This window comes from Mesoplodon densirostris, chromosome 9 (genome assembly GCF_025265405.1).
Source record: "Mesoplodon densirostris isolate mMesDen1 chromosome 9, mMesDen1 primary haplotype, whole genome shotgun sequence".
In the NCBI taxonomy this organism is placed as follows: domain Eukaryota; kingdom Metazoa; phylum Chordata; class Mammalia; order Artiodactyla; family Ziphiidae; genus Mesoplodon; species Mesoplodon densirostris.
The window spans coordinates 101,664,287-101,689,869 of NC_082669.1; the positions used below are offsets into that span (position 1 = coordinate 101,664,287).

At 39.6% G+C, this 25,583-nt stretch overlaps 1 protein-coding gene across 2 annotated transcripts in view; it reads left to right on the top strand.

Moving 5' to 3' along the window:
* The first annotated feature begins 3,546 nt into the window (after positions 1-3,546).
* Positions 3,547-25,583, top strand: part of MGAM (maltase-glucoamylase) — an 82,372-nt gene continuing 60,335 nt past the window's right edge. Inside the window, exons 1-13 of one of the 2 annotated variants that reach the window (XM_060107603.1) lie at positions 3,547-3,673; positions 5,761-5,903; positions 13,513-13,633; positions 14,693-14,802; positions 15,596-15,747; positions 16,356-16,527; positions 18,565-18,664; positions 20,835-20,947; positions 21,242-21,367; positions 22,170-22,301; positions 22,452-22,568; positions 23,786-23,899; positions 24,956-25,040. In XM_060107603.1, coding sequence (XP_059963586.1) covers positions 3,547-3,673; positions 5,761-5,903; positions 13,513-13,633; positions 14,693-14,802; positions 15,596-15,747; positions 16,356-16,527; positions 18,565-18,664; positions 20,835-20,947; positions 21,242-21,367; positions 22,170-22,301; positions 22,452-22,568; positions 23,786-23,899; positions 24,956-25,040 — 1,612 coding nt within the window. The remainder of the gene's footprint in view (positions 3,674-5,760; positions 5,904-13,512; positions 13,634-14,692; positions 14,803-15,595; positions 15,748-16,355; positions 16,528-18,564; positions 18,665-20,834; positions 20,948-21,241; positions 21,368-22,169; positions 22,302-22,451; positions 22,569-23,785; positions 23,900-24,955; positions 25,041-25,583) is intronic. The other variant, XM_060107604.1, reaches the window with a different exon arrangement.

Here is a 25,583-nt window from a genome sequence, read left to right on the forward strand (position 1 = left end):
TCCACCATTTGTCTGTGGTTGCTGACAAGTTTTATACCGTTTTGACCTGTTTTCTCGTTTATAAAGTAACTGCCTTTCAGGATTATACAGATATCTAATCAAGCTTGGAAAATACCTGGCACATAGAAGACCAGAAACTTAGTGATAATGATTTTTAAGAGTCAGATGGTAATAGATGACACAGTATTTAGTCTCATAAGCAATGGAAACCATTTTAAACTTGTGAGACCTCAAAACCAGTGGCCCATTAGTATAGATAATTCTGCTCCTTCCAGTCTCTTCTCTCCTCTTCTTTCTCTTTACGCTTTTCAGTATGTCTGATTCTAGATATGGCTAATGTACAATTTTTCATAACTTGTGGAAATACAAGAAGCTAGTTAGGTCAATGAAACTCATTTTAGGAATCATTCCAATCACACCACTCAACTTGTTAATGGATTTGTTTACTTCTTCTTTCGACAAGATATTTCTCCCTTCCTCTGGTTTGTGTATTGATTGTGACTAGCTCTAGGTTTCACTCCCTATTGAGCAGTGCATTTCTGCATTAAAGTATGGCTCTACATAGTTTCTCATGCTTTTGGAGAAGTGCTATATCTGTGTCCACATTCTTGTACAAAACGTAAAAGATGGTGTGCCCTCCCCTAAGAGACAGGTCCTTCTAAAGAAGGACAGTAGTGGGGTCAGAGGAAAGAGGTACATGCAATCATATCTGGGCCATCCAGGGGAAGGATGTGAAGGGAGTGATGGGGGGTTTATTTACTTGCTGCCCATGGAGGGTAGAGCCACAACTCAGTCCAGAATCAGAATTGATCCAAACAAAGGACCAAGTCCAAGGATGGAAGCACTGAGGAAGATTTCTAGAAAGGACTGCATGTGAGGCATAATCCCCATTTGAGTTTGTGCATGGTGGTCTGTGCCTTCCTGGTCAAAGACTAAGGGAGTCTGCACAGAGGCCCGGGTGCCACTGATGGTCCCAGTGGTCCCTGCTTTAATAGCTGTCAGGTTTTTCTCTCCTCAAGTCCTGTTTCTGTGTCGATCACAATACTCACCCTTAGGAACGTGGTATTTTATTTCTTCGTTCAGACACGTGCTATGTTGCTACGCTCCGTATCTGGACAAATGATACCAATATTCATCCCTCTGAGCAGATGAGTTGATCTCTGGGCTCTCTGGGTTTCCCTGTGACCTCCCATAGCATGGAAAGAGTAAATGTGGATGACTTTGCTGAATCCTTCCTCACTAATAAGAAGATACTTCAAAGCCCAAGTTATGGTGGATCTTTGAATATAAAGGATAATGTTTTTAGGTTTTGAACTTCATGAATCTTTACTTCAAAGCCAAATTTTGGCTTAAAGTACTCTAAATTTAGTATCCCAACAAGATGAGCTTCATGTGTTCGATCTCAGTGTTCTATACACTTGAAGAGCACACAGGATTCCTAGCGCATTGCAGAGATACTATAGTTTGTTCGGCAGGGAGCCAACAGTGAACCTATAATAGATGGGTTCACTGCTTTTGAAACATGATTGCATATCAGAATCATCTGTGGAGGTTTTTAAAAAATCAGATACCCAGGCCTTAACCCCAGAGATTCTGATTCAGTAGGAGTGGGGCAGGGGCAAGTGCCGAGTGTCTGATTTCAACTTCTTGACAAAATATTGTAATCCCTAGCTAGGGTTCATAATGAGTCTAACATAGATAAATGTGCAATTTCTGTATTTTTTTTGAAATTAAAAATCCTCAAGGACCCCTTGGGGCTCCAAAGGCAGCACTGGTCAAGATGATCCATAAGGTCCCTTCAGTTCTGGAATTCTAGGTTAAATTTCACAGACTCTATCCAGATTATAGTTTCTAAATACTGTTGCCACTAAAAGGAAGCAGGACTCCTTAGAAATGTTTGATTTGAGACGAGGGGCAGGAAATGTAGGAAAGGAGCCTAGGTTATCATGTTAAATCAGCAAGCAGGGAAAGTGCCAAAGGGTACCAAGAGCCAACTTGCAGAGACTGTCAGTGGGCAGAGATGGGGCAATATGAGCATTAATAATAATAATAACATCAATGGATTAATACAGATGAAGTGTATTTAAATCTATGAGTTCATAAAGATATTGGACCAAAAAATCTCATTGATCCCCTTTGGAGGATGCTAGGGAAACTACTCCTTATTTTGAAAACCAGTAAATAAAGAGTCAAACATTTATCCTGCCTTTCCTATACAAACTGTACCTTTATGAAACAAATGATAGATGAGGGGAAATTTCTATAGGAATATTTCATTTAATAAGTGAACAAAGAATGATAAAATTACAGTGTCACTGCATCACAACTCCTAATGAAATAATGGATCAAAGAAATGCTCGCCAATGGCTGTGAACATTTTTTTAAAAAAAGGAGACTGCTGGGGCTTCCCTGGTGGCGCAGTGGTTGAGAGTCCGCCTGCCGATGCAGGGGACACGGGTTCGTGCCCCGATCCCGGAAGATCCCACATGCCGCGGAGCGGCTGGGCCCGTGAGCCATGGCCGCGGAGCCTGTGTGTCCGGAGCTTGTGCTCCGCAACGGGAGAGGCCACAGCAGTGAGAGGCCCGCGTACAGCAAAAAAAAAAAAAAAAAAAAAAAAGGAGACTGCTGGATTTTATGTGTCTCTTGCTGGAAGATGTTGTACCATCTATGCACCATTCATGTTAAAAAGAAACCAAACTGTATCTGTCAAAACTGTAGATATAATAATTTATAGGACATACAAGGATAGAGAAACACGTTGGCATGCATGGAGATGCAATCAACAAAATCCAGATTGTGGGCAGATCTACAGAACAAACCTTACTGGTTAAAAAAGACTTAACAGACATAAATCAATTAGTCATATATAAATCTTATTGGATCCTTATGAGAGTAGAACAAACAAACTATAAAATGCTTATCAGACAATGAGGGAAATTTTTTTAAAATAATTCTTTAATTTGATGATTAAAGAATTATTTAAAAAATATTTTAAGTGTGATAACAGTATTTTGCTTGGCTTTTGTGAAATTTCTTATTTTTTAAAAAATATGCTTAAATATTTTCAGAATAAAAGATATGAAATCTGAGATTTGCTTCAGAATAACCCAAGGTTAAGGAGAGACATGAATAAGAGTAGACATAAGAAAAATAAAAGTTTTTATATTACCTTTAAAAAAAAAAGAATAGACAGAATGAGATTGGCCACTTGATAATTGTTTTTTTTTGCAGTACGCAGGCCTCTCACTGTTGTGGTCTCTCCCGTTGCGGAGCACAGGCTCCGGACGTGCAGGCTCCGCGGCATGTGGGATATTCCCGGACAGGGACACGTACCAACGCCCCCTGCATCGGCAGGCGGACTCTCAACCACTGCGCCACCAGGGAAGCCCCACTTGATAATTGTTCAATCTAGTTGATGGGTACCTGGGCGTTTATTATGTTTTTCATTTCTCTTATGTATACCTTTGAGCTTTTCTGTTAAAAAAAGTTTGCTAATCACATGTTAAATAAAACTCAAATCTAAAATTGTTTTCTCTTTCTTTGTAGATGGCAAGAAAGAAGTTGAAAAAGTTCACTACTTTGGAGCTTATGCTCAGTGTTCTTCTGCTTGTGGTGTTTCTCATCACTATTCCTCTCTTTGTGCTTTCAGCCAGAGATTCTTTGGAATCAGAAGGTAACAAGGAACTCTGGTGTTCCCCCCTCCATATATTGCTGTTATCAGAGCAAACACCTAAGAAATGGCAGGGAAGTGATGCTTTCATATTCACTGGTGTGAACGTGTGTGTGTGTGTGTGTGTGTGTGTGTGTGTGTGTGTATTATATGTGTGTGTTGGGGACCACCTGACTCAAACTGTGACAGCACAGTAGGTATTCATTGTAGGCCTAACTCTGACACTTTCATTTCCCAATTTAGCACAGCGCAGGATTCTGCAACTGGCACTTGAAATATATTTGCTGAATTTCATTGAATAATTGTAATTTTGTTAACAATAGTTATCAACAATACCCTTATATGAAATGTAGTCAAATAAGTATATAATCAATTAAAGTACCTTCGGCCCAAGTTTAGTTCTTTAAAAAAATAACAGCTACCAGAGTTTTTGTATTAAAAGTTTATTGAACTGTTTTATTTTAACAGAAGGGCTGGATTGTGCTGAGTTATCTATGATTTCTTATCCGGGCTTCAGCTAGGAGCAGCTTCCTAGGTGGGGCAGGTGATGAGGGGCCAGTGTGTTGCCAGAGGAAAACCTTTGCCCCCTCCCCCTACCTCATTCTCAGTCATGCCATTTCTACTTCTGTGGGAAGTTAGATTAAATAATCTCAAAGGTTGTTCAGTTCTTAAAATTCTATGATCCTGAAGATGAAACTAAAACCCTTATGTGGAAACTGGCACAAATATAAAGTTCTATTACTCCACCACTTTTGAATTGGAAACCTTAGTGAAAAGAAAACTTACTAGAAGCCTCATTGTTTTGTCTTAATATTGTTACTAGCTTATTGTAGAGTGCCCTAAAGAAATCTAACTTCCTTATGTTAGAATGCAATAAACGTGCCTTCTTTATTTTACTGACTTTTTAAAAAATTAATTAATTTATTATTTTTGGCTGTGTTGGGTCTTTGTTGCTGTGCGCGGGCTTTCTCTAATTGTGGCGAGCGGGGGCTACTCTTCGTTGTGGTGCGTGGGCTTCTCATTGCAGTGGCTTCTCTTGTTGTGGAGCATGGCCTCTAGGTGTGTGGGCTTCAGTAGTTGTGGCACACGAGCTCAGTAGTTGTGGCTTGCGGGCTCTAGAGCACAGGCTCAATAGTTGTGGTGCACGGGCTTAGTTGCTCCGTGGCATGTGGGATTTTCCCGGACCAGGGCTCGAACCTGTGTCCCTGCATTGGCAGGTGGATTCTTAATCACTGCGCCACCAGGGAAGTCCTATTTAACTGATTTTTAAGTCTGAATCCATCAATCAATTGGCATAGATTCTAGATGCCAGTTTCTAGTTTGGTGACCTCCCTTTACATTTTTTGTCCTATGAGATTTTACATTTGTATAAGAATGCCATCACTCAGAAGTGTTCCTTGTCAAGGGATTGCCTGTTGACTGAGCAAGGAGAATTGAGATTACTATGATTAGGGTAACATTCAAGAGAACAATATATACTGCATGTGATCTGTTTGCAAACATTTCGTGAACCAGCTGCCTGGGTGGAAGTACAGGACCAAAGCAGAGTGTACAGACTTCTCTGTAAAGGGCCATATACTTAATACTTCAGATTTTGTGGGGCAAACGGTCTCTGTCCTAACTACCTAATTCTGCCTATAACAACAAAAGCAGCTATAGACAATACATAAAAAATCTGGGTGTGGCTGTGTGACAGCAATATTTTATTTACAAATCAGGCTGTGACCTGATTTGGTCCACAGGACATAGTTTACCACCCCCTGGAGTAGAGAAGGTAGATTTGGTTCCCATTTTGATTTTGGTGAGCTTCCAATCTAATGTTGGAGTCCAACTCCTTGCTCTTGTATGCACTGTCTCATAGGGGAGGGCCTTGCTGGTAGAAGGAGATGGTGCAGGTATATGTAGAGTTAAATACAGTCAGCAAGAACAAAATGAGACTTTATAAAGTGAATGTGTACATTTCAAGGTCATAGAGTGAGGCCCAATCAGTAGTGGAGACCATATAATTGGAGGTGTTGAGAACTATGGGGGTATTGAATGCCTGTGATATTAATTCTGTCACCTTATGTTTGCTTTTGGGGTTATCCCAGGTCCTGGGACAACAGTTACCTCAGGTCCTGGAATGACAGTTACTCCAGATCCTGGGAAAAGTACCACTCCTGGTTCTGCTGAGTGCCCAGTGGTAAATGAATTGGAACGGATAAACTGCATCCCTGACCAGTCACCAACAAAGGTTTGACTTTCAGATCTTGTTTTCATTTAAGAGTTTGTGCCATTGGATAAGGGTTTGTTTTCTTTTTTTTTTTTTCTGTTTGTAGCCCCCAGAGTTGTTTATTGTTTGCATTGCAGTTATTGGTGGCTCAGGAAAAGAAATCCTGTATTCATGTTTATATGACAGCTCAGCTTTGGGAGAGGAAGAACTAGAAAATTTCCTTGTGTCAACAGATTCAGCAAATAAAAGTACATGCTGTCCATTTAGGTTTGATTTTCAGATAAACAATGAATAAATTTTTAGTATAATTATGTCCCGTGTAAGACTTGGGACTTACTTATACTAAAAGTATATTTGTCTTTTATCTGGCAACACTACTTGGTTACTAGTTCTCTCTGACTCTGTTTCTGACTCTGTTTCTTGGCCTGTCTCTGTCTCTCTTTTTTCCTTACACAATTCTAAAAGGTTATCTAGGCTCTACAATAAAAAGTCATCCATAGGCATAAAACAGTATTTCAAATAAGGATAAAGTTTCAAGAGCCAAGTTTTGAAGGAAAAAGTAATAAATACCAGATTAAAGATAGTGCAGGCATCTGGGCATTTACTTTTGGGCAGTGTTTCCTGATCATCACCTGAAGTCCAGTTGAATATTTGATTATAAAATGCATTGCACACACCATATCAGTCATGTTTCATGTTGAGAGTGAATAAAAACAAAATGCAGCCTTCTGAGTGAAGTCCACTGACCTGAAATGGCAGATTTGTATCAGACACAGAAAGGATGCTTGCTGCATGTGATTCTTGGGCATGTGGCACTCTCACATTTATCTCTGTAGCCATCCTGTTGTTCACGGGCTGGAATAATCTGTGATATGCTTGAGAGTTACTATTTTGGTTTGTCTAAAGGTCCTAATACCAAAAGACATTTTATTTCTGCATTTTGTTTTCTTTCATACTTCTGAAGGCTAGAAGTCCAAAATCAAGGTGTCATTAGGGTTGGTTCCTTTTGAGGGCTCTGAGGAAGAATCTGTTCCATGCCTTTGTCCTAGCTTCTGGTGATGGCCACAATCCTTGGCGTTTCTTGGCTTGTAGCTACATTACTCCATTCTCTGCTTCCATCTTCACAAAGCATTCTCTGTGTGTGTCTGTGTTCAAATTTCCCATTTTTATAAAGTCACAGATCACATTGGATTAAGGGCCCACCCAACTCTAGTATGATCACACCTTAACTAATCACATTTGCAACAATCCTATTTCCAAATAAGATCAAGTTCTGAGGTACTGAGTATTAGGACTTCAACATATCTTTTCTGGGGACACAATTCAGCCCATAACTTGGACAGAGTCACAGAATGTGAACTGTGGAAAGTGAGAATGGTTACACAATTTGAGCCTTTGGTATTGATTGAAATAGCATAGATGCTGAGTCATAGAGAACCAAGACGGCAAAGAAATAACAGATGAGAAATCAACCGTAGTGATAGACTGGGGTTTTGGGGAAGCTGGACGTTAAGGCAGAAAAAAAGAACCAGAGCCAGATAAATAGCTTGGAGTAGAGAAAATGCCTGGGAACTGTAGTTAGGAGCAGAGTGATTGGACAAAACTAGTCAGGAAGTTCAGAGGCTATGTTGAAGGCAAGAGAGAGCACCAATATGGTAAATAGTTGAGGATCAGGAAATCCCCAGGACAGGACAAAGCAGTGAGAGCACAGAAGGGCATCAGCCTGGACAGCAAGCCTGCCAACGTGGGAAGGAACCCCAGTTAGAGCAGTTCATCTTACCAAGACTATTGCAGTATTCAGTCCCCTTCATCTGGCGTCTTACCCTGACTGAATGAATGTAACTTTCTCTTGGATTAATGAAGAGACATGCCTGCTTGGAGTAGGGAGAAATGTGTCTGAACAGAAAAGGTAGATTCAGATTTTGGAAGACCTTGGATTTCTGGTAGAGGAGGTTGGCTTTTTATGTGATACATAACAGCTAGGAGCAGCCACTTAGGGCTGAACGAAATCACGAAATGGGAAACCAAGAAGAGAGAGAATAAAAGACAGAAATAAAGGAAAAAGAAGATAGAAGAGAAAAAGAAAAAAAAGTGCTTCATATGGGGCCAAATGTCATAAAGTTTGGTGTTTTAGATGATAGGTTCAATAGGTAGAGGAGATAAACTAAGTAAATGAATAACTAGAATATAAAGCAAACCTTTATAAGATATAAACGAAATACTCTGTGGATCACAAAGCAGAAGAGATTATTATCAAGGAGAAGGTGACAGTCTGGAATTAATGATAAGCAGGATTTTGACAGAGATGAGAGGAATGGAAAGTGAATTCAGAATAGAGGAGACAATGCACACAAAGTGACAGAAGAGGATATTGTGGGGCACATACATGACATATTGAATGGTCCCATATGGCCAAGATACAGGATGAGTGCCAGATGGCATATAATGTTTAAGACTATAAGGTAGTTTGGAGCTTGATGATAGAGGACCATTAATTAATGTGCTGCTTTGCCAATAGGAATGGGATGTCGTGGTCTAGATATTGCTGTACCTAAACAGGACGTTTCCAGAAAGTTGGTCCACACCCATTTACTTGCCCCTGTCATAGTGTGCTAGGAAACTACTTGCTCAGAAGCCCACCTGGAAGACTAATGCATCCTCAGTCTGTACACTTTCCTGCAACAGCCCATCTTGTTATTGGCTACGTGAACTTCAAATGTCATTATTGCCTCAGTAATGCTTCTTTGGTTTTATAATAAGACTGTTTAATACTGTGGTATCAAGACTGTAGTTCAATAAACAACCTTTGCCTTTTTTCTAAATGTTATACCCAAGTGAATTAATCTGTGACCTTTGCATTCATTCACTAGCCTGCTCCTCTTTAGCTCAGCCAGAGAGAAATACTCTGGGAGCACTTTCAGTGACCTCGTTTTTCATAGAAGGTATTTCTTAGGTATTTTGTTGTGTGTTTTAAGTATCCTGGGTGCCATATGCTAATCTAAAGTGTTGTTGAGAGGCTGATTCAATGGATAATGTTGTGTATATGTGTATATATATATATATATATATATAATGTGTTTGTTGAAGGAAAGTATATGGCTATGTGGAGGAGGGGAGTGGGAAGGAATTATGAATATGACACCTGCCTAGGCAAAATGTTTTACTGCTGAGGCCATTGCTATATCATTTTATCATTCCTCTCTAGTTCTCTCCTCTGGGATTAAAGAACTAAGAGTATAAATTTCCCTTCAGATGATTCTTTGTTGTAAATTCCATTGTTTCTTATCCCAGTAAAGGGAGGGAATTCTGTGTCTAAGACAGGACACATAAAGGCTGTGGAGAGATACTGGACAGTACAGAAAGAGCAGGATGGAGGGATACAGGGTTAGAGGAGCCAGCACCCAGGACAGGATGGTTGGCAGGGCTGAATGAGCAAGGTCCACTGTGGTCCCATTCCCTCCAGTGGCAGGAGATGGCTAATTCTGATTCACTCAGGCCGACTCTCACTGCACCTGGGACACTTCCTTTTCACCTGTTTGCATTTGTCCTTGCAACTTTGCTTCCTGTCTTTTATAAATGCTACAGTTGCTGAGGTCCTGATTTTTTTTGTTTTTTTGGGGTTTTTTTGCGGTACGCGGGCCTGTCACTGTTGTGGCCTCTCCCGTTGTGGAGCACAGGCTCCGGACACGCAGGCTCAGCGGCCATGGCTCATGGGCCCAGCCGCTCCGCAGCATGTGGGATCTTTCCGGACCAGAGCACGAACCGTCTCCCCCGCATCGGCAGGCGGACTCTCAACCACTGCGCCACCAGGGAAGCCCTCTGAATTTTTTTTTTAATCTTAGATATGCTGCTTCCTAATGACCTAATGATGCACATATTCCAAGGCATATGTAGTCTTATCAGTAAATTATTTTCAACTCACTCTGATTTGTACACATTTCTTGTTTGTGTTATTCTAGATTCTACTTCTTATTTTTATTATACACGCTGCCAGTATCTTCTGCTGTTATGAGGCTGTGTTCACCTATTTTATGCTGTCTTGATGAACAGATATTTTATATTTTAATGGAGTCAAGCTTATATATTCCTATATTACATCATATATCAAGGAACAATGCCAGGAAGATTAAAAGCCTAAAGGCAAAAATGAAAAAGTTATGACTTTAAGAAGAAAATAGAAGATCTAATATAATAATAATTAACTTATTTAGTTTAAATTTATTTCTATAAATTTTCTTGGATTTCTACTTACACAATATTATGTCAGAAAATAATGATAACTTGGCTTCATCCTTTTTAGTTTTACAAATTTTCTTTATTGTCTTATTAGTCTTGTAGTGTTAGGACCTCCAATATATATTTAATTATAAAACATCATAGACATGGTCACCTACTCTTTTTTCTGATTTTAAAAGGAATGTTTCTAGCATTTCACAGTTAGTGAGATGGATATTATAGGCTTTAGGTATCTACCCATTATCCAACTAAGGAACTTACTTTTTTTTCCCAGTTTGCTGAGCATTTTATCATGAATAGGTGATTAATTTAAATGATTGTATTGTGTACTTCCTTTAATAAATTATGAAAAATTATACAGTGGATTTTCTAATAGTAAAGAATCCCTGTGTTTCTGGAAGAAACACCACTCGCTTATTATTTATTTAATATGTTGCTGATTTCCGTTGTTAAAATAGCGTGCTCTTTTCTTTTAGGTTTTTGCATTTGTCTTCGTGGATAAAACTGGATTCTAGTTTTCCTTTTTCTCTCATGTCTGATTTTGATGTAAAATACTTCCTTTTTTGTTTCTTCTCCTCTCTCTCTAAATGTTAAGAAGCATTGGGGGTTGGAGAACAGGACTCCAGTGGAGCAGAGCTTGACTAGGTCATAAGCGGTGTCTTCAGCGTCTGATGTCTCACTGTCTCTGAGTTCAGTCCAGTCCTTCTCTTTGTGTTGGTGCAGGAGCCTGTATGTATCTATTATGTAAAAAGCAAAATATCTTTACTTTTTTGTCTACTTTATCTATCAATTACTGAGGGAGTTCTTTAAAAATATTGCATTATGTACTTACTATCTTTTTCAGTTTTATCTTGTGACTCTTTAAGGTTTTTCTGTAAATATTTCGAGTCTTTATTATCAGGTGTGTATCAGGTTTGAGATGTCATATCTTCCTGGTGAACTGAAGCTTTTGTCATCATGTAGTGACTCTATGTTTCTCTAATAATTAATATTTACTTAAAGTCTGTTTGTCAGCTATCACTATAGCTGTACTAACCCTTGGTAAGAATTCTTCTCACATAGCTGTTTTCCCCCGTTTTAGTGCTTTTGTGAGCTTAAATTTTGGGTGTGCTGCCTGTAAACAGCTTCAGTTCAATTTATTTCTGTACATGTAATCTGATTATCCTTGTTTTTTAAATTAAGTATTTAAGCCATATGATAATTGACATGAAAAACTTTTTTCTAGGGTCTCATTTTGTGTTTTCCATTTGGTCTGTTTTTTATGTACTGCTCCCCATTCACGCCTACCCCCCGTATACATGTTTTCTTTCCTTATTTTTTGCATTGAGAATTTTTCCCCTTACTTTTCCCCTCAATACTGTATTAGAAATTATACACTCTATATTATTTTGGCAGTTTCTCTTAAATTTTATTTCTCATGTTCAACTTAAAAGGACATTTTGTGTCTCAAGTTTGGGTTTAATTCTTTTTGGGTGCCTTCAGTCCTATTCAGGTTGTCATTTTTTTATAGCTTCTCTCTACAACTCTTTTCTGAGGTTCCACCTACTCTTTACTCTCTTGTCTATTTGCCCTGCTCTCTGCTTCTCCCCGCATTGCTCCTCATAACTGCTTGGCTCCGCTGCAGGGCCTGGGATTTCCAGGTGGCCAAGAGGCTGTTCACTTTTCATGCTGCTTTGGCCACTCTTTGATCTTTGCCCTTTCCAGTTCAGTGAAGAAGTTATTAAGCTCTGGGGAGCATGCAGAAACCGTTCTGCTTAACACTCTTTTCAACATCTTTCTCTTTTCAGGTTATACTGAAGTTTCATCTGAGTGGGTTTTGAAAAGAAAAAACAAAAACTGCTGACTAGTTGAGTTCACAGTGAAGCCTGATTCCATAGCAATAGAAACCACAGATGGACACTGTTTTTCGATCCTTAATATTGGTTATTAGCAAAAAAAGTAGCATTTGATTAAATCTAATTGTTCATATATCTAAGCATTTTTTTGTCTTACATTTGTAAAGCATTGCCATATCCTCCTGAAAATATGCTCAGCAGATACTCAACCCAGACTATAGAAAAAAGGAAATAGATAACAAGAGAACTAAGTTTTGGTCCTTGTCTTCTCAATAGCTAAGTGACCTTTGGCACATCACTTCACCACTGTGAACTTTTACCTCTGTGGCCTGAGGTTCTTCATCTGTAAAATAATATAGCAGGGTATGTTAGTTATCTATTGCTGTGTAACAAATTATCCCAAAACTTAATGGCTTAACACAACAAACATTATTTTCTCACAGTTTCTGTGGTCAGAAATCTGGCCTTGGTGTATCTGGGTGCTTTTGGCTCATAGGCTTCCAGAAGACTGCAATCAAGGTGTCTTCTGAGACTGAGGGATGGTCCTTTTCAAGCTTGTGTATTGTGATTATTAGCAGAATTTAGCTGCTCAAGGATTGTTGGGCTGAGGACCTCAGTTCCTTGCTGGAGACCTCCCTCAGTTCCTCACCATGTGGGTCATTCTGCAGTCCAGCACCTCACTTCTCGCAGAGTGAGAGCTCCAACAGAGCAAGTGAAAGGGAGGGAGCAAGCAAGACAGGAGACACTCTGTAATCTAATTGTGGAAGCCACAACCCATAATTTTTGCTATGTATTTTATTAGTTACTCTAAAGAGGAGTGGTTTCCTTGTACTTTTTTTGTATTTAACCTGATTGCTTCTTCCAAATTAGTTATATGAGAAAGAGATTGTATCCATTTTAGTCTCCATGTGATTCAGTCATTAATTGTAGTAAAAGGCAGGTACCTTTCTTAAATAAGAATCAGAATCTATTTGGGTTTCAAGGAACAATTACTTACTGCCTTGGGAGGAGTTAAGAGACTATATATACACACACATATATATACACACACACACACATACATACTTATACTGTGCATATATGTATAATATATATGTATATATGTCACATATACTAAATATACCCATTTGTAATATACACATTTAAAAGTCAAAGCAAAATTGCCTTGATTTCAAAGCTTCTGATTAAAGTTAATTGCAAAGTTTTTTTTAGAGCCCAAAGCCAATATCAATGAAGCTCCATTTGTCATTTTGGGTTACTGGTGGTATAACTATATAGTAGTTTAGAATATTTAAATAAATTTACCAGGTTTATTGTGATGACAGGTAGAGAATGCATTGTGATCATATATTGTTATATGATAACAACAACAAGGAAGGATATTGACCAGAAAAGTTTTGAGTGCAAGCACTGCATTGGCTGGGATACAGCACAATTTCTTTAAATATCAGGTCCCTTATTTGTAAAACAAGGCTCATGAGACTGCAAGCTCAAATTATATTTATCAATGATAGTGTTCTATACATAGTGGAGTTACTCTAACTAATCTCTTATTTCAGGCCATGTGTGACCAGCGTGGGTGCTGCTGGAAACCTCAGGGAACCATAAGTGTGCCCTGGTGCTACTATTCTAAGAGTCATGGCTATCAAATGGAGGGCAACCTTGTGAACACAAATGCAGGTAAGCCAGACTCAGCCTTGAGGAAGGAGCTCCAGATCCTCTGGGGAGGGAGGTTTGCAAGCATTTATTGTAGGCCAGGCACTGGGCTGTGTCCTCTGCAGGTTGGCTCTGTACACTGCAGAAGAGAGCTGTAGCAGCAGGCGGGGTGTTACTCTGTACGGCTACCACAGCGTGTGACAGGAGGTGGCCACTGCCCTTGAGCAAGGACTAGAGTCTATTTTGGCATCAAGGAAAAATATCACTCTCTGTCTTGGGAGTCAGGAGACATGTTCTATTCCTGACTCTGTCTTTATGTACCTTTGTAACCTTGTCCAAACATTGTAACTTCTTCGTTCCCCAAGTTTCTAACTTTTAAAGAGAGGGATTTGAACTCAGTAACCTCTGAGACTACTAACAACTCTAATATATAATGTAATTTTAATGATATGGAAACAATTCCAATTTTATCAATGTTTTATGAAAGTTAGCTAGCCAGTGTCAGTGTTCATGGACTAAACATCCCCCCTTCTTTCTCCCACCTCAAAATGCAGACATAATAATGAACATGCTGGGGATACTTGGGGAGGCTCTTAGCATAAAGGAAGAGGCGTGCTCCTCTTCCAGGGCCTCTTGGCCTGATGGGCTTTTCTAATAAGGTCTCGACTCTCACCTGGCTTGTCACATAACTGGGGAGATGGCATCAATGCATACGATCACCTGTGGCGTAACATGAAGATAACTGAGAAGGAATAACGGATGTGAACACCTTGAGGGCTCAGAATATAAAGGGTATATGAGTGATGGATGGGCTGGTGTAATGACAGTTAGGCCTTTGAGGGATGTTTCCATTCAGATTTTGGAGAAGAGAGGCATGGTTTTTGAATAAGATAATGACAATACCTAGCTTCAGCATCTGGCCCAAGACAGTATGTGTGTATGATGAGGTACACATCCGTGTCTCCTCTTCTTATGGGAAGTAAAGGCTTTTCGCCAGCCCCTTTGACATAAAGCTTAATAGTATGTGGCTGTTTGTGAATTTACACAGCCAGCTATGAAAACTCTTTACCCCCTTCACATTAGGATTCACAGCCCAGTTGAAAAGGTTGCCTTCTCCATCTCTTTTTGGAAATGATGTCAACAACGTCCTTCTCACAGCGGAATACCAGACGTCTAACCGTTTCCACTTTAAGGTTGTAGTTTGTTTCTTTTTTTCATATTCTTTTCCATTATAGTTTATTACAAGATACTGAATATAATTTCCTGTGCTCTACAGTAGGCCCTTGTTGTTTATCTATTTTATATATGGTGGTTTTTATCTGCTAATCCCAAACTCCCAATCCATCCCTCCCTACCTGCCTTTGGTAACCCTAAGTTTGTTTTCTGTGTCTGTGTGTTTCAGTTTTGTGAATAAGTTCATTTGTATCATAGTTTAGATTCCACATGTAAGTGATAGCATATGATATTTGTTTATTTAACATTTTTTTGGAGAAGTTCTTGTTCCCTACCTGATGACTGCAGTTACTATAAAAGAGAAAAATTTGCTAATGGAGGTATTTTTCTCTACTGTCGTTATTCTCAGCATGTGTATGTTGAGAGCATTTATAGCCTTCCTTCAGTGTGATAACTTTCTAAATGTATATTATGGAGTTCACTGGTGAGCTCTGGCTTTCATTTTTTTCCCCCTTTATACCATGTGAAATGATATAGGGACGGAAAAAAAGAATGATCACAACTTTGAAAATTCTAGAGATAGTTTATGTCTGCAGACTTGTAGTATATATTTCTACCTAAAGATTAACTTATGTCCAAGTGTTAAACATCTGAATTTGGTGACATAATTTCAGACATAATGTCATTTGCTGCACAGGTTCCTGTACCAGGAGCACAGATGTTGGGAAGCGCTGGTGTTGGTGGGCATGCTTCTATTTTAGAAAAACAGAGACATTTTCATTTTGACTGTCTTTCCCTAATCTCTCTGGACAGTTAACTGACCAAAACCAGGACAGATACGAAGTGCCCCATGAACATGTGCAACCCTTCAAAGGAAATGCTGCTTCTTCCTTGACCTATAAAGTTGAGGTCTCCAAACAGCCATTTAGCATCAAAGTGATCAGAATGAGCAACAATCACATTCTGTAAGTTTTGCAAACCTATCTGGAGATTCAGTATGAAGGTTATGGGGGAGGGAGGTTTGAAGCCTGAAAAAGGATGCATTTCTACAATATTCCTGAAGGTTGTGAGCCCACTGTTGGTGACCAGACTCTCTACCTCCAAATGTATACTTTTTTCTGCCTTCCTTCCTCTTCCTTCCTTCCTCCTCTTCCTCGTCCTCCTCCTCTTTTATTACTAAGCATTTATTGTAGGCCAGGCACTGGGCTGTGTCCTTTTTCTCTTCCTTCCTTCCATTTGGTCATTTTTCCTCCTTATTTTCCCTTTTTTCCCTCCATCCATCTAACACCTATCCAGCAGTAACTCTCTATGGAGCATCTACTATAATGTATGACTAATATTCTGATCATGTGATAGAGAGTCAAGGGGACAAATCTAAGAAATGTGCTGAATGGTACCTGCCCTCAGGAAATCCTGATCTCTTGATGTCCATGGAAAAATGTCACAGGAGGGCAAATGGGGCCGATTAAACAGGGAGTATTGAGTCTCTGAGATACAAGAACAATTTTCTAGGCAGTTGCATTCCCTCCTCTCCACTTGCCCACCCATCCCTGTGTTTTCCACCCATGTCTAGGTTTGACTCCAGCATCGGGCCCCTGCTGTTTGCTGATCAGTTCCTGCAGCTCTCCATCCGACTGCCTAGTGCTAACGTGTATGGTCTGGGAGAACACATGCACCAGCAGTACCGGCACGATATGAATTGGAAGACCTGGCCCATATTTGCCAGGCACACAATCCCCAAAGGGGTAACCTTTCAGTATGGGACCCTTTCCACTGAATATCATAGCCTCTTTCATGAAGGTCACTCCTAGCAGTACAGTATAACAGTTAAGAGTCAGGTGCTCGGGTGAGGCTATCTGGGTCTGAATTCTGGCACTGCTACTCACCAGTTTTGTGGTTCTGGGCAAGTTTCCTCTCTGTGTCTTTAGTTCCCCATCTATGAAATGGGGGTAATATACTTACTTCATAGGGTTGTGATGGGAATTAAATGAATTGATACATGTAGAGTCTCTAGAAGAGTGTCTGCCACATAGAAAATTCTCAATAAATACCAAGTTTTTTTCATCACATTTTCGTTTTGAACTAACTAGTTGTGGAGAAAACTAATATTGATTCGGCACAATATGCTGGTTATGATTACCATATTTTAGGTTGACCTTTACAAGTCACCAACTTACCAGGTTTGTCAGCAAAATAGGATAAAATATCAACTAAAATTCTGTATTAATCATTCTTTGTGTGAAGAATGTTTGGGGCAGTGAAAGAATAGAAGGAGTAGAGTTTTGTTGTTATTATTTCATTTTGTTTTTTCTCTCTTGGTTTTGTTTTGACTGCTAAAACTCAAAGCAGAGGTATTTTCTAGACTCAGCAATACTACATTCAGGTCTTGTTTAGCAACTTTCCCAATTAAGCAGAACTAGTGTCTGGATGAAAGGAAATTAGAGGAATAATTTATTAAGTGAATTTTTAAATATATTATCTCTATTTACCAAAAGGACTCTGAGAAAAATAAGTCTAATTTACTCCATTTAACAGACAAGGAAACTGAGGTTTAGAAAAGCCAAATGAATAGCCCAATGTAAAAAAAAAATAGTTCGTAAGGAGCAGAGATAGGATCTAATCCCTGGCCCATGCTCCTCACCATACCATAGGCCTATCAGAAAAACAGGAAAGGTGTTGGGTCCGAGCAGCTCATCTGGGATATGGCTTGTGATGCTTGTTTAATAAGGAGCCTTAGATCCTCGCTGCTTGAAGTGTGCAGTATGTGCACCACCGCGTGACAAATTTGGGCTCTCGGCTCCCTCTTCCATCTACTAAATTAGACCCCACACTGAAATGAGGTTCCTTTGTAATTTGTATGCACACCAAATTTTGAGATATGCTGTCCCAGAGCAGTGATTCTCAAACATGATTACACATTGGAATCACCCAGGGAAATTGAACAAACTATCAATGTTTGCTTCTATTCCCAGAGATTCTGTTTTAATTGGAGTGGGATGCAGCCCAGGTTAAGAACTACCGTTCTAAAGTCTAGAAGACCAGCTCAAGTTCTAATGTATGCTGTTGTAAAGACTAGAAGACCAGATATCTTAAGTAGAGCTCCATCTAGTTACAAATTAGAAAGGTGCCTGATTTATATTAGGGCTTGATGGAGTTTTTGCAGATGAGGTTAGGTCAAGACTCTTTGAGTCAAGGTCAAGCCTCCTTGAGAGAAGAGCTCTTTTTAAAAAAAAAAAAATTTTATTGGAGTATAGTTGCTTTACATTGTTGTGTTAGTTTCAGGTGTACGGCAAAGTGATTCAGTTATACATATAAATACATTCATTCTTTTCTCATGTAGATTATCACAGAATATTAAGTAGAGTTCTCTGTGCTATACAGCAGGTCCTTTTTAGTTATCTGTCTTATATAGTTCACCCCAAGCTCCTGATTTATCCCTACCCCCAGCGTGTCCCCTTTGGTAACCATAAGTTTGTTTTTGATATCTGTAGAGAAGAGCTTTTTTGAACTACAGTTTCAAACCTCCTGTTCTCCCACATCCTAACATATCACAAGTTCTCACATTTCTATTAGATAAGTGGTCATAGCTGGCTCATTCTATATGAAAGTGCTAATTCACTTGATTAACATCAACCAAGTATAGACCTTATATTAAAAATTTGTGTCTTCTTTGACATGAATTCCTTGTCAATTCCTCACATGATTAACATTGATTTCCTAAGCTATTTCTGGCCATGTGGGGTTTATTTGTAAATTTTTGGTTTTAAATTCTCTTTCTGCAGGATGGAACTAACTTGTATGGTGCACAGACATTCTTCCTATGCCTTGAAGATGCTAGTGGATTGTCCTTTGGAGTGTTTCTGATGAACAGCAATGCCATGGGTAAAAGACTAAAGGAATATTCACATACAAGCATGATTTTCAGTCCCTTTCTTACAGCATTATGATAAAGGAATGGCGCCCTTTAGGAATGGCTGAGCTTGTAGCTTGGGACCTTGTATGTTCTCTGCTTGTGCCATTCATACTTCATTACCTGTTGACCCATGGAAGCCATGAGTAGAGTTTTCTCTCTTAGCTTACGATTTTCTTGAATCTGGCTGCCTCTATGGGAATATTTACTATTATAGTGTTAAAACAGCTAACCCTTTCCTATAATCTATTCTAAGGCAGTTTCTACCAATTTGTTCTTCTCCTTCCTCAGACTTTCATCCAGTACAGGGCTTAATAAAAGCTCTGGTAAGAAACAGGTAATAGCTGTAATAGCAGGGTGTAACCAAGGAACTACAACTGAGCTGTGAATGTTACATCGAGACATCCAAGGGTAGCAAGGTAAAGTGGAGTGTGAGGGTCAGGCAGAATACAATCAGATTGTTTAAGACCAAATGGTATAATATCATAGGATTCCAGGAAGTAGCTTGCTTCCTTATCTTTGAAGGTTTTAGATCAGATCAATGATTCTCAACTGTTTTTCTGCTTGTACCAGTAACAACCAATCCCAGGGCAATGAATCAATCCCTACAGGGAAAGAGGAGTTGTCAGAATCTCCCAGGGTTGATGGTCAGCACAGGATATTGATCCCCACCCTATTCTCAACTGGGACTTGATGGACTAGATCAGTACTCCTTAAAGCATGACCCATGGAGTGTTCAAAGACTGTTTCAGGTCTACAGTAAGATGAGTATAAAATTAAGAGTAAACATTGCTGTAGCATCCAAGTGCATGTATGAAACTTTTTCTAATAATTCATTTTCATGTTATTTTATAAAAGTAGCAGTTTGCAAAGAACTGGAAATTTAAAAAATAAAGATCTGATCCTTTACCACAGATTGTTTGAGAATCACTCTAAGGGATCTAAGATGATTCTAAGATACCTGATAGTCAAAGAATAGACTGAGATAATACAAGGATTGTACAGTTTCAGGTGGCTGAAAGGAACCAGAAAATAATCTGTGTCAGGCTTAGAGGGAAAAGTCACAGAATCCTAGATACTCCGTGTGAGTTGTTCTTATGCCTGAAGAGTACATTTTAGTCGATCTTGAGACCTTTTATTCCTAATGCAAATCAAAGCTGTGGGGAGACTTCATCTCTGAAAATTGCATTTGGGGCTTAGAGGGATTTTGAATGTATAGTATCATCTCTGACATCTTTTTAGTGTGGCTCTTGCTTGATGTGAGATCTGCTGAGGCTAGTACCTCCATGTGTCTAGCCAGGTTATGTTCCTGCAATAATGATGGGATATAGGGTGGGAACAGCATATTCTGTAGTTGTGAATGTCAGAGAAGAAAATTTTTTTCTCTGTCCTCTTAGGTTTGGTATTTGGGGGCCTGTGAATCAATCTGACAAAAGACAGGTTAGCAAGAGAAAAAACTAGGTTTATTTACATGTGCAACCTGCATATACACAAGAGTGCTCAGTGAGTAACTCAAAGGGGTGGTTAGAATTTGAGACTTAGAAACCATCCTAATAGGGGAAGAAATGTACTTAGGATGAAACAAATGGCTTCTTAGAAGGGGTGAGAGGGATAAAGGGCATTTAATGGAACAACAAATGACGTTTTGGAAAGATCAGTGAGCCCTTAGGAGAATAGTGGGGGCTGGGTATTCTTGTGTGCTGCCAATTTATTGTCTCAGAGGAGATTAGTTTTGCTCCAGGGCAGGGGGTTTATGACAACTGAGTTCATTTGGGAGGCTCTGCGTTTAGGTGGATAAGGGATTTCAGAAACTCAAACGTTTTCAGCTTACAATCATTTTTATGCCACAATGGCTTATTCTGGACCCCTTCCTGAAACTGGTTGCTTTTTAATGAAATCTTGACACAGCAGTTAAGACACTGCAGTCACCAGTTATGGAAATCTGTCACAGAACAAATGCTTTGGCCTCTTGTGCTGTGAGGGTGGACTTGGTCAGAGTTTGTCCCTTTTTATACAAAAACTGAGGCATTAGGATCACTTCATTAGTGTTCAGATGACTGGTGATCCTCTGGTCTAAAGCTTTGTAATTATTACTCTAGAATAAATTCTAATGTTTATTTGCTTCATTTTTAATCTTTCAAGAGGTTTCCCTCCAGCCCACCCCAGCTGTCACTTACCGCACCACTGGGGGCATTCTCGACTTCTACGTGTTCTTGGGAAACACTCCAGAGCAAGTGGTTCAAGAGTATCAAGAGGTAAACTTATAATGTTATGGTTATGACTGAGGAAATTGTAAATAAGAGCAAAGAAATGGAAATTTAATATGCAAGTGTGACTCACAAACATATGCTATTATAAGCAGCTATTATAAATGTGCTGTTAAAAATTGATCCGAACCTCAATGGTTTATTAAAGGGGCTAGCGTTCTAATATTAAGGAAATAGTGTGTTGGAAAGTGGGGTATGTTTTGTGCCCCCAAACTAATGCATAGAAAAAGTTTTGTTAAAAATAGAGTATTTGCTAACTTTCATTTCACATCATTCTTTCAGCTCATTGGACGGCCAGCCCTACCCTCATACTGGGCACTTGGGTTTCATCTCGGTCGTTATGACTATGGAACCCTGGGTAACATGAAAGAAGTCATGGAGAGTAACCGTGCCGCACAGCTGCCTTACGTAAGTAAGGCAGCAAAAAATCCTCCAAAAATAAAAGAATTTTCTTGGGGAATAAGAACAACTGTTTATACTGTCTCCTCCTGAGTTTTTTTTTTTAAATATACAACAAAAATATTTTTATATATTCAGAATGCTGGACTTTTTTGTTGGGCCAACCATTCCTTGAAGGAACTGATTTTCTTATACTTACTGTATTGATGACATTCTACACAATGCATTCTTATTTGTATTCTCAAGGCATTTCCTTCCCTAGTTTAAGGGAACAAAAGAATACAGTTTATACATGTAATAAAATATTTTTATGATTTAAGTGGCTAAATTTGAATGTGTCTATTATATAATGAGTAACGAGGTCTTACAAGAGATGCAAAGAGAAACACCCAGTAGTCTCTGGAATAATCCTCTTCTCTCCCTTACCCCATTCCCTTGGAGGCAGATGCTTAGGTCTTGGAGCAGGAGTCAATTTCATTCTGGGCTCCACTATTTTCATACAAGTAAAATTAGGAAAGAGCAAATACCAAAGAAGGCTTGAAGTGGAAGAGAAGCAACAATACAAAATGTAGTGTAGTCAAATGCGGGAGAAGTGGGAGAGACAGTCCCTTCTCTCCTTTATCTTGTGGATGACATAGCATTTAGGTAATGGATATGTTTTGATAGCCTTAGTGATATTTTTTGTAACTGTTGTGGTTTGTTTGTTAGATTGGTTTTCAGTGCTAGCGCGCCAGGCAACAAGGTAGGGTGACGCAGCTAATCTGATTCCAGGGGTGGGCTCATAAATTGTGGACGTTGTGTATTCTTTCAGGACGTTCAGCATGCTGATATTGATTATATGCATGAGAGGAAGGACTTCACTTTTGATCCAGTAAATTTTAAGGGTTTCCCTGAGTTTGTTAAAGAGTTACACAATAACGGACAAAAATTGGTCATCATTGTGGTATGTGCTGTCCTCTTATTCCCCCACATCAGGTCCTTGCTCTTCCTTGTCATTACACCCCCTCCCCCTCCCTCATCCCTCAATCCCCAGTTTCCTTTCAGTGCTTCTAGCTCAAAGCTAGGTCCCTCATTGTATTTTTCCCCTTCTTAGGATCCAGCCATCTCCAACAACTCTTCCCCAAGTAATCCCTATGGCCCATATGACAGGGGTTCAGATATGAAGATATGGGTGAATGCTTCAGATGGAGTGACTCCACTCATTGGGGAGGTATCTTAATGGGGAAGTGGGGGCTGGTGGAGGGGCTGTGGCAGTGTGTGTGTGTGTGTGTGTGTGTGTGTGTGTGTGTGTAATTGTTTTGTTTTACATTTCCAGGTGCCTTATATATGCTGGGGATCAACTTGCCCTTGTCCTTTTCATCCTCAAATACCTACCAGTCATCCCAGTTCTTACATTCCCTTCACAGCAAAGTCCCTTTAAAAAATAGACTTAGATACTGAATGTCCACCTCCTCACCTCACCCCCCATTCACTTTTTTAAAATTTATTCATTTTATTTATTTATGTTTGGCTGCGTTGGGTCTTCATTGCTATGTGCGGGCTTTCTCTAGTTGCGGCGAGCAGGGGCTACTCTTTGTTGCGGTGCGCGGGCTTCTTATTGCGGTGGCTTCTCTTGTTGCAGAGCATGGGCTCTAAGCGCACGGGCTTCAGTAGTTGTGGCACACAGGCTCAGTAGTTGTGGCGCACAGGCTTAGTTGCTCCGCGGCATGTGGGATCTTCCCGGACCAGGGCTCTAACCCATGCCCCCTGCATTGGCAGGAGGATTCTTAACCGCTGCGCCACAAGGAAAGTACCCCCCCCATTCACTCTTCAGCTGACTGCAATCTACTTTCCTCCCCCATCACTCTACTGATGCTGCTTTGGCACCAGTTACCTCCTAACTGGCAAATCCAATGAAACTATTTCATTCCTCTTCTTACTCAGTTTTTCTGTTATTTGGCAAGTTTGACTAGTTCTTTCTCAAACTTACCTGTCCTTGTTTTCCATGAAGGTATTATCTGCTGGTTCACTTCTAACACCTCTGATGACCCGAGTGCCTAGTGTCTGAGAAGAAGTGGATAGGAAGAGAATAGAGAAGAGTAATTGATGGTTAGAACCCATAACTTGTCATGGGTCAGTTGAAATTATACAGTACTCTCCCTCATTTACCATTCCTAGGATTAGGAGTAGAGAAAGTGAGGAAAGGGTGAGGCAGAGTTGAAGATTAGCAAAGACTTAACCATTTTTTTGAAATAAGTTTTTTCTCAAGTGACTATTTGACTCCTCCTATTTAGTCTAAATATTTAAAGCACTTTACATTCCTAATTGAAAAGGACCTGTGCCTGGGCACCTCTTTTGCCATGATCGTATTAGGAATTTCTTTGTACTCTGTTTTACTCTGTATTCATTTAACTTCCTTTGATCAATGTTTTTCTTTTCCTCCTGCAGGTCTGGCCTGGAAAAACTGTGTTTCCTGATTACACCAACCCCAAGTGTACTGCTTGGTGGGCAAATGAATGTGAGCTTTTCCACAATCAAGTAGAATTTGATGGAATCTGGATTGTGAGTTCTTAACATTTTGATTACTAAGTGGCTAACATTCAGGCTGTGTATCTCTATATCATCGAGTCATGGAGCACAGGGGGAAGAGGAGGAGAGGAAAGCAAGTATGACAATAATTCTAGGTATTCTCTCTCTTACTATTCAAATAATCTTACCAAAACATGTAGCTTAGACTTCAAAATCAGATTGTTAGAAGTGGAAGGAAGTAAACCGAGATATCTGTTTTTTCCAAGTCTAGCTCTCCTTTTACAAATGAATGAGCTGAAGTAAAAATAGGTCATATACTCCTTACGTTGTCACAAAGTACACAAATTGTTCAATTGCCACTTCAGGGCTCTTTCACTTGGACGTGTTGGATAAACTGATCAGAGCCAAAGTACTCAAGTGAGCGACAGAACTGTGGCTGCAGAAAGGATAAATGTCTCACATGATGTCAAATGAAAACAAATGCAAAACAGCAGGTGTCCGGCACAATTTACAGAGCTCTAGAGTTGAACTTTTTTCTATTTATAAGAGAAAGGTAGAAAATGCAAACAATACAAAGAGCTAAACAGATGAGGAGAGCTAAAGTGATATCAACCAAAGACATCTACCATCAATATTTCAGTATGCATCTTTACAGAGCCCTCACTTGCACAGCTGTGGGTACATGCTTGTTCTCTCACTCTCTCTGCATATGTTTGTATTATATATGTATATGCATTTATATGTGTGTGTATTCATGCTATATTTGAATATTTAGAGAATGTATAAGTTGATATACATGGGACCATATAAATTGAAATACTTCTCACCTAATATTTTTGGAAATTGTAAATTTTCAATGATTATATACATATATCATTTTGAAGGGATTTTAAGAACCTTCTCCACAAAGCCTTCAATGGGTAGAGAAGACAGGACAGGAACATCTATTTCTCTCCTTAACATAAGAACCTCGTTAAAAAAAGAAATATCTAGAATCATTTCTCTGAATCCTAAAAAAAAAGACACCATCAGTACAACATACGAGGACATGTTACTTTTTCTTAATAGTCTTTGTTCTTTGTCTTCTAGGATATGAATGAAGTCTCCAACTTCGTGGATGGTTCAGTTTCAGGATGTTCCACAAGCAATCTAAATTATCCCCCATTCACTCCCAGTAAGTGCTGATTAGTTTGATTAAAGTGGCAATGAATATCTGGTATTTTAAATTCATAAGGATATATATGAATAACCTGGCAAGGGATTTTTTACATAAATTGCATAGGGGAAGGAAAATGTGGGTACTGTGCAAAGAAAATCAAAACACTCTATGCTTTCCTAAATGAGGCATAAATTCAAAAGGAGCAATCAGGGCTTCCCTGGTGGCGCAGTGGTTGAGAGCCCGCCTGCCGATGCAGGGGACACGGGTTCGTGCCCCGGTCCGGGAAGATCCCACATGCCGCGGAGCGGCTGGGCCCGTGAGCCATGGCCGTTGAGCCTGCGCGTCCAGAGCCTGTGCTCCACAACGGGAGAGGCCACAACAGCGTGAGGCCCACATACCGAAAAAAAAAAAAAAAAAAGGAGCAGTCAATCTAGTCCTTCTACCTACATCTGATCTGTTTCTGTTCCAGAGAAGATATGGTGCAGAAGCAAGAGGTTAGTGGTTAGTTCATTTTCCTCTCAAGTGTGTACCCAGATAGGTTAGGGCTAACCAGAGAGA